The sequence below is a fragment of the Coffea eugenioides genome, chromosome 2 (genome assembly GCF_003713205.1).
Source record: "Coffea eugenioides isolate CCC68of chromosome 2, Ceug_1.0, whole genome shotgun sequence".
In the NCBI taxonomy this organism is placed as follows: Eukaryota; Viridiplantae; Streptophyta; class Magnoliopsida; order Gentianales; family Rubiaceae; genus Coffea; species Coffea eugenioides.
In genome coordinates this window covers 19,509,072-19,518,079 of record NC_040036.1, presented here as the reverse complement: position 1 = coordinate 19,518,079, position 9,008 = coordinate 19,509,072, and the positions used below count along the sequence as shown (strand labels likewise).

The window sequence follows — 9,008 nt, the reverse complement described above, 5'->3', positions numbered from 1 at the left end:
ACTTCCAAATACACACAAAGAGTACTCGTTCTCCTTACCATATTCTGAAATTGCTATGTAGGCTTGGTTGTGTGTTAAGGTATGAAGCCAATGAGAAAGCTTCAAAGGCGATAAATCAAAGAAAATTAGGATGATACGAAAGCCGAGAGATCAGTCAAGCACTCAGGAATCGAAACGCCGGGGGGTTTGCGAGGCGGCCATATAGCCACTATGAATATACCCATGTCATGTATCATGTATGTATAGCAAACTTTTTAATCTTGAGCACAAAAAGTTTATGTATGGCACAAGATTGCATGCACTGAGAGAGAGAGAGAGAGAGAGATGCTTCTGTTTTATTAGTCAGACGGAGACAATAACAACAGAGATACCCATGAATCCAGAATATTGAATAGTACGAAGGTTTAGTCAGTCCGGATCAGTGGTCCGGGCTTTGCTACTTATTTCTGTTTTCTCATATCGGGTACCGGTTTTTTCTTGTCTGCTTTCTCTTGAATTTATATGCTTTCCACTCTTATTCTCTCTTTTCTGCAAATCACAAACTTCCAAACTTCAGTTCTGGACACTCACTGTGATAAATTTTGACCAAATTGTACGTACAGGTTCGTGTTGGAGACCTTGTTATGATTGAAAGAAACGAACTTTCGAGTTATGTTTTCGTTTTAGTAACCTCCCTTGCATGGCAATGAGAGCAGTGACTATGTAAGTAGTTCACATAAGTATTACTAACACAGCATCAAACCAAAAGATTGGACGCCTTAACCATAACGACGTCAATCATGGATTAAAAATTTAAGCACGATAAAGAAGCACGCGCAAGTTGATGCAACTATAAAAATTAGCTAATTAAGGCGGAGAACTGGGGTAAGTTAGATATCTTCATCACTCTTCATTTTTGGTTTTTTATGAAGAAAAAGTTCCATTAGTGCTTTATCAAGGGAAAGAAAAAGGTAATTATGTTGATTGCCGCTTTTAATGCTTCTTAGGGGTTAAGTTAATGTTAAATCATAGATATCTATCCACTAATATTCTATCCTGTCGTTAAGAACATAATACTTATTCTTGCAGTCATCCACAACTAGAGCTTTAAAGTAGTAATAAGTTTCAATACAAGCAGACCTACTTGCCCTTTTCATTCCAGGCCTCTAGCATAATCTTTTAGTAGTAGTAGTTTACAGAACCACATTTCTTGCGGATTTGTCCGTCTTGGCCCGTGAGCACCCCAATATTTCCAAGCTTCACCATGGATGCTGCAAAATCTCTCGAGTAAAGATAGGGGTACGTGCTATAAAAGTTAACCATCTCTGCTGTTTTTGGATTCCCCATTAATGCTTGATCAGATTCCAGGAGCCCCGTGTTGGTCATCAGGTTTTTGTAATATGCATTATCGAATTTGTAAACCGTCTGGACATCCAGAGGAGCTAGCTTGCTATTTGATTCGTCTACATTTGGACAAGTGCCTTGCAGGGATGCAACCATTGAAGCATCCAATAGGGGATCTGGCTTACCGGAGCCTTTGAAGTCAAACAGTCTCCTCTTGAATGTGAAACATTGAGCATAACCAAGAGTATGTGCTCCTGTGTACATATAGATCGCAAAGAAACAATGAGCTTATCTAGATCAAGCATATAGAGGAATCAGAAAGCAATTGAGATATCATTCTTGAAAATCAGAATTGAGAGAAGCGGATCTAGTAATACTACCGGAGAGAACTACCACATCTCTTAAGTCGAGACCATTTGATGCAAACTTTGCAACAATGTTATCTAGAGACTCAAAAGGCGTTGGTAGCTGCTCATTTGCTGCTTTCGTACTTGCTGTTAATGCATCTCTGCGACCCAAGGAAACAGGCCAGAAAGGCCCTTCTGACTAAATAATGAATTAAAAAAAAGTGTATTAGGGAAACTTTAGTCAGTGGATGTGGAATGAGCATGCTTGACTTCGACTAAAACTTTGATCCTTACCAGAATGACAGCTTCTCTAGCTGCAAGAGCTAATATGTCAGCACATGATACAATTGACGGGCAAGCTCTTTCAACATCTGCTTTAATGCTCTCAATGACCTCAAATCCTCGAGCTGAATTTCGGTTCGGCAAAGCATTCTTCTCGCCTTTGAAATTTGGAGTATCATCAAGAAGCACTGAACCATCACAACCCTGTATAGAACATTCTGTTCTATCAGCATTAAGCAATCTATAACATTTCATGATGAAGTAGTCTTTGGCGTTTAAATGCACCGGACAACTATAAATTTTGTCATGTTGCAATTTGTCAAGTAAATCAAACTGAACTATTCCTTCTAACATAATCTGGACAATCAATTGCATAACTCCATTGGATGTTTCCCTAATCCATGCACAAATGCAAGAGTCTTTAGCTGTGAAGACTAACATATCTTGTTCACCCAATTATTTTAGCTTGGTCAGACAACTAAAGAGAAATTGTTTGTATAACATGTTCTCATTGAACTAAAAACACTGTACTTTCAAATTGCAAATGCGTACTTTGTATTTCCTGGACTTTTTATTGTTCACTAGAAATTTTTAAGTTGCACTATTGAGCAACTCCAACCTACATAATTCTTTCCTTCGTGTTACTTCTAGTGGAAAACATACTTTCTTCCTATTTGGACTTTGAATGGATACCTTCTAAACTGAATGCAGAAGGAAAGGTGTTGTCTGCATGATTTCAGTATTTTTTGTGGAGTCAAAGGATGGGAAATTGGAAATACAACATAAATTACAGGAATGCTGTTAGAAACGGGGCTGGAGAATTCTGTTACTTACACAAATAGGCAAAATGCTACTAGCTTTAGCACCAGCTAGAAAATGAACTATTAAGGGCCTACTTGTAGAGGATTCTGTTAAGAGAAAAGTGCAGCTGATAAATAAAAACCACGGCCTTTTCTTGTTCTACTTTATGGGTAAAGAAAAAGAATTCTTCGCATGTAATAGCTGTAACCGCCAGTACATGGTACCAAGAATGGTTATCCCTCCTTCAAAATAAGATTGATCGGTTGCCACAAACTTGATCGAAACCGAACCATGAAAAGTATCCATAGACATAGTCAGGTGCTTATGGCGAACCATGAAAAGCATGCACAGACATAATCAGGTGAAAATGATCTCATTTGTAATGGGAATTACATTCACGAAACAATCATGGAAATGCAAACGAAGCAGGGATGCAGCCATTCTGGTATCATTTCTCAGAGCTGCCCAAACACCCCAACGAACCATCATAGGCAAGTTAGGACACAAATCATCATAAAAGTTATAATCAAGTTGGCCATTAGCTAAGGGCTCAAACAAGAACATCATACAGAAGAAGATACCAAGGTAGGACAAGGTTTTACTGGCCATAGCTTTTGAATATCAGATATTTTGAGCAGGCAGTCAGTGGTGAGTGCAATAAGATGATGCTGCAGTTTATATAAGAGAAACAACGGCTATTGGAGTTTGATTATTGGTGGGAGGTTATGGAGTGGTCTTACCACTATGTCCTGACTGTCTAGTGGCCATGTAGCCTCAGTTTGTTGTTTAGTCAATATATTACTGAAGATAGGTGCACCATAATAACTTTCAATCAGATTTCGTCTATTGCAATTCATCAGCTGGAGGAGGATTAGATAATGCCGGGAAATTGTAAGCACTTCTAAGAAAAGAGGATTTAGCAAGGCAGAGATTAAGGCAGAAAAAAATATTCTTCAAACACAGTGGAAATTTTTTTTGGCAGTCAGTACAAAAAATTTGGATTTTGGATGAGAAATTTGTCGAGAATAAACAAATTTCCAAGGTTAAAGTTAATGAAACCGCGCGTGCTATTTTATGATCACATCACGTCATACAACCTTACCTCAAGCACAAGTATGTCTAAGAATGTGGATGACTGTATTTCCATTGGGATCTGGTGTAATGTTTTTAGTCAGACAGTGTGTAAACATTTCCTGTCCTACAAATTAATCAGATAAGACCTTCCTCAATAAAAGATGATTTTTCCAAGTTCAAGGAAACTGGCTAACCCTTAATGATAGATCCAGAGCCATTGTAAGTCAATCGAGTCTTTATTCAATTAAGTAGGATAAGGTCGAGGGATTTATAAAACCTAAAGAGCTCCACTACTACACCAATAAAGGTGACAAAAAAGCCAGCAAGCAGGAGCAATGGATAAAGAATTCACTGCAGAAAAATGGCAATACAATGTACAGTGCCGGGTTTTCTTGAAAGAAACTCCAGGTGTACGATTTTTGCTTAGGCTATATATCTCACTGAGATCATCAGGATTCTGAAGTGCTGTTTGTTACTAGATAAAAAGGTAGCACTCAACTCAGTTAGAGAACTAGAATAATAAACATACCACATTTAAATCGTGTGTTGCAATGATGTAAAGAATATCAGAAAACTATCGGACAAGGGTCCGAACGGTTACCAGGAAAATGTTCAGGGCGGTTTTGTGCAAAATACACACGGCGTAACTCACTTTCAACAACGTGTAATTATAGAACAAAATTTCGTGAGCCCCACACTTGGTGTTAAAAATAAGGTACGAGATAAAATCTGAATCTTATATTTTCTTGGCCATGAACTGTCAGAATTGTTGCAGGACCTGCCCCTCTTCCAACACTATCGTGCTAACACTGTAAGGAATCTTTTGCAAGTCAACGATAAAAGTAGATGGCAAAAACATGTACCAAAAAAAACAATAGTGCGATCAAAGGTTATGTGAGAAGGAACAAGACCAATACTTAAATTCATCCACCACATGACAAGATATAAGAATCATGCGTCTTATGGTGACCTACTTAGTCAAGGAACGATAATAATTCATGCCGTCTAAGCTCATAACTTTCTCCAAAATCAATAATATCAATTTGAATTTGCTATCTTCGTGCATATTACGTGAAAACTGTGTCAAGAATTTGATGAATAATTTAACTGTAGGACTCTTATTAGAAAACTATAAAGCCCAGATGGCAAATTGGGAAATCAAAAGAAGTTTAGATGAAAAACGATTCATTTTGCCCGTCAAGCCCCATTGAAAGCAACCGGAAGTATATAGCAATAAAAGGCAAATGATATATTTCTGGCTAGTATAGAAAGCAAGAGAGCAGCAGCATGTGCCATTCTGTGATACGAGAACAAAACTGAGAAACTTACATTTCTCAAAGATTAACAATAATGTTTTATGGAAACAAATTAAATACAATCTTTTATTCTCATAAAGAATAATAGAATGAACAACACAAACTTCTTCTTTCTTTTTTTTTTGGCACAATTAGAGGGGGAGGGAATATCATTTTCTTAAGACACATATTTCCCAAACCAAGGGAAAGCTGAGATAAATAAAGCTTTGGTGCAGCTTGGTAATCATCTTGATTCTCGCATGCCATGATGTATTCGTGCAGCTGTGCTTATTGGTAGATGGCTGAACAGTCCTCGTACAATTGTTGATTGACTACATTTTCTTTAGCTCTCCAGCCAAAAAAAAAAAAAAAGTTGCCAAACTTTTGTACACTTAGCTAAGAGTGGTAATGCTGCAAAATTGGGTAGAAAAAGCATCAATTACACCACAGCTTGACAAGTCTGGATGGGAACAGAGACACTGATTGGCTTCCCCCTGCCCATGGTAAAACCCCTGGTTCCGTCTGGCATTTTAGGACCCTTTGCATTTTGCCTTGTCAATGGTGCCTCTCCAAGGATGAAGATGCCGTTATTCGACTGTGGTGACAAGGAGAGCAAGCCGCGCCCACTGTGACTACTGGTAAGACGGTGTCGAGGTTTGCCACGCCCTTTGTTCCATGCTTTCGTCTTTGATGCGCCTGAACTTTCATAACCCTTCACAAAATTTATCAAAGCTAAAAATCATTAGCTTTTGCACTGCCATTTGCTTCAAGAATAACAGTGCCCTGGTTGTTTTAGCATGCGCGGAGGAAATTAAACCGCCAAGATGTTCTCGAAGAATGACTGTGATATAGTAATATATAATGTTGAAAGATGATTATGGACGCATTGGCTACGGCAAAGTGGCTTATGCAAGTATACTATTTTATGAACCGAGCTTTATGTTGAAGATGGACATTCAGTTCAATTGCCAACAAGGTGTAAAAACTTCAGCGGTATAAGAAGAAGGGAACTAACGTTATTTTCTGGAGGTGAATCCGAGATAATTGGGCGAGGAGACAGTTCAGGTGATACTACGCTGGATCCTGGTGGTGTCTCATCATCATCTAAAAGACCATCAAACTCTGACTTCTTGCTCTTCAGGACGGACTTTGGCTGCAAAAAGTCCCATTTATACAAGAAACCTCAAATTCATGTGGTAGGGGAAAAGAACACGAGAATTAGAGATGTGGTAGTCAAATAACCGGTTGATTAAACGTACCGATCGTCTTAGCAAGCACCTGACGCGTAGGCCTTTTCTCCAATTCTTTTGGTCATTGAGTTTTTCAACCTGACGAGATAAATCCCGGTGGTAAATGCTGCAAAATGAGCAAAAAGGGGACCCCAAAAAAATTTTCTAAAAAGGAAGAAAGACAACAACAGCAAGGTCAAAGTGAATTAACATACCGCTCTCTCAGCTGATTCACTATTCTCGAACTCTACTAACGCATGAAGCTTTCGAGACCCACACCAGAAAAAGCACAAGAGTCAAGCACATTGTTGAATGTCCAATCAAGAAGATTCATCTCTATTCAAACGAAACTGGATTTTTCTGTACCTTAGTACTGATAATAAAATCTCCCTTCGAACGAGTATTAGGGTCCTGAGGATGGCATATCCGAATCGTTTTCACGCTGTGACGGAACAAAAATACATCTATTTAATGCCATTGCGCACTAGAGCTACGGTAATGTTGCCATAGATGAAAGGAAAGGAGGTTGAAAACCCACCATCCGGCCACATTAAAAATTTTCTCAATGTTTTGGTGGGAGTGATCATCAGGTAGATTTTCAGCTACAATAGTCCGCAGCTGTAATGAGACAGAGGTGAACAAACCATTACAACCTTGATCCCAGAAAAATACTGAAAAAAAAAAAGAAAATTGAGAAATTAGAGACCAGAGAAAAACAGGTTCGTACGTACCTGCAGCTCCTCTTTCACTTTGTCGGTGAATGGCACCTTACGTTTAACCCTCTTACCGTCATTACTTACATCCTAGTTGCGGAACACGGAAATTGAAAGGCCGAAAAATATTAATATACTCCATAAAGGATCAATTGAAAGGCAGTAGCTACTTTTATTGTGTTGTATTCGGGCAAAAGATAGAGCAATAACATAAAAGAACCAACCAGTTTTGTAGAGGCCCAAAGAGCCTGTGCCAGCAATTGATGATTACTACCAACAAAGGACTTAATTTTCTTGGTCGATGCAACATTAGCTATTGGAACTGTTGCAAATGGGCATTAATCAGAAAACGTATATATAGCTATTATATATAGTGTTAATACGGGATGCTACAGGCTGAGCAAAGTCTTATTTATTGATTGATGATCCTTACCATAGCCTTCACGGTCCTTGTAAATCTGCTTGGCCAAGTTATCATTTGCCAATAAGCTCATGTCACTGAACTGATATTCCATCTATTACACAGAAAAAAAAACCCCTCAACAAGAAATGCTATGCCCAGAAAAAAAGAAAGAAAGAAAGAAAGAAAAATGTAAGGAAAAAAAAAAGAAGAAGAAAACCTGCTTGATAATTTTCTTTTGAAGCTCCTCAGTGAGAACATGTTTAGATTGCTGCGTGGGCGAGGTGGCATTGGATTTCGAAACCAAGGAAATGGTATCCTGGTCACCAAGAAATAACCAATCAGTCCCGTTAGTCCCACCAAAAATTGGGAAACAGGGAAGGAAATAGCCCGAAACGGGCACAGATGCTGGAGGAGGAGCTGGCACGGGCGCTCTGGGCACAAATGCAGGTGCATCTGCATTGAATTTGAAGGCATTGATGCCGCTAGCGCCGCAAGCAATGATGTCCTTGTTATAGTGTTGATCTTGAATTGTCACACATCCTTGTAATTGATATTTCTCGTCGGGACGTGCCTTTGCCATTTTGGTATATATATATATATATATATATATATGTATGTATGAGTTACTCAATAATGGTGTCAATGAATTTGAAGATATTCTCCTGGTTGATCTTGTTTAAGAACAAAATCCCCTGATCGTACTTTTTCTTCCCCAACTTCAAGTTCATGTAAATTGCATTTGGTCACTCTATCGGGGGGTGGGGGGGGGAAGGGGTTAAGGCCTCAGCCGGAGCTATTGGAGCCGGGGAATTTGCCGCTCTCTCCTCAAGTCTAGTAACTGCATCTTCCACTTTTTATATTTAATACCACAAATGCCGTGTCCAAAATGGCCCCCCTTTCTTACACCTGACCACCGTTGCTTGTGTTATGGGTTTGACCCATTTTTTAAAGGCTAGGAGAGATCTTAGTAGTTTCAGCTACTGTAGACCAGTGACACGTGGCTCTACCGCCTTTTTGTCTCTCTCTGCATGTAACGACGCAGACAAAAATCATCAGGGGAGGAGAACTAGCTCCTTATCCATCTCCTGCTGGACACATTTGAATTAGATGAAGTTTAGGCCTGGCCCAATTTCAACACACCCAATTTCGGCTCGTTTTGATGAACCTACTAGCTAGCATTATTGGAGACAGACGGGCCGAAGATTGTGTCTCTGCCTGCCGGGGGTGCAGCTTGGGTTGTTTACACCAAAACTCCACAGCTACAAGTTGGATGTGAGAAAAGTGCGAAAAAGTCTGTCCATTTAGAGCTGGCTTGACTCGGTCTAACGTGGAAAAAGCGAACTAATCTTTGCCCCTTGCCTTAGAAACTCATTCAATTCTCACCGAAAAAGGTCCTCTCTTTGTTGTTGAAACTTGAAGGTGACGTCGTTTCCTAAAAAAGAAAGAAAAAAAAAAAGGTTATGTTATCACTTGTTCTAAACCCCTTTTTTTTTTTTCATCAATCGTCAGTATCTACTTTTATTTTAATCTATTTTAAGAGG

General features: G+C 39.1%; 2 protein-coding genes across 2 annotated transcripts; both read right to left on the bottom strand.

Moving 5' to 3' along the window:
• Positions 1-1,043: 1,043 nt before the first annotated feature.
• Positions 1,044-3,363, bottom strand: LOC113763664 (peroxidase 10-like). Its single transcript, XM_027307552.1, has 4 exons — positions 3,147-3,363; positions 1,965-2,156; positions 1,704-1,869; positions 1,044-1,577 (listed from the first exon to the last, which is right to left on the bottom strand). The coding sequence occupies exons 1-4, from the start codon at positions 3,360-3,362 to the stop codon at positions 1,159-1,161; spliced, it is 993 nt and encodes a 330-aa protein (XP_027163353.1). The 5' UTR covers position 3,363; the 3' UTR covers positions 1,044-1,158.
• A 1,922-nt stretch (positions 3,364-5,285) lies between these two features.
• On the bottom strand, positions 5,286-8,047 carry LOC113759032 (la-related protein 6C). Its single transcript, XM_027301664.1, has 10 exons — positions 7,685-8,047; positions 7,498-7,579; positions 7,289-7,386; positions 7,083-7,154; positions 6,890-6,969; positions 6,718-6,793; positions 6,567-6,614; positions 6,382-6,450; positions 6,138-6,275; positions 5,286-5,834 (listed from the first exon to the last, which is right to left on the bottom strand). Exons 1-10 carry the CDS (start codon positions 8,045-8,047, stop codon positions 5,562-5,564), a joined length of 1,299 nt encoding a protein of 432 aa, XP_027157465.1. The 3' UTR covers positions 5,286-5,561.
• Between the last annotated feature and the right edge of the window lie 961 nt (positions 8,048-9,008).

Coding starts and splice junctions, on each gene's coding strand:
- LOC113763664 (XM_027307552.1), bottom strand. CDS start 3,362: ATGGCCAGTAAAACCTTGTCCTACCTTGGTATCTTCTTCTGTATGATG. Junction 1,870..1,964: donor CTAGAGAAGCTGTCATTCTG/GTAAGGATCAAA, acceptor TTCATTATTTAG/TCAGAAGGGCCTTTCTGGCC. Junction 1,578..1,703: donor AGATGTGGTAGTTCTCTCCG/GTAGTATTACTA, acceptor ATATGTACACAG/GAGCACATACTCTTGGTTAT.
- LOC113759032 (XM_027301664.1), bottom strand. CDS start 8,047: ATGGCAAAGGCACGTCCCGACGAGAAATATCAATTACAAGGATGTGTG. Junction 6,970..7,082: donor AAGTGAAAGAGGAGCTGCAG/GTACGTACGAAC, acceptor GTCTCATTACAG/CTGCGGACTATTGTAGCTGA. Junction 6,615..6,717: donor ATTTTATTATCAGTACTAAG/GTACAGAAAAAT, acceptor GGGTCTCGAAAG/CTTCATGCGTTAGTAGAGTT.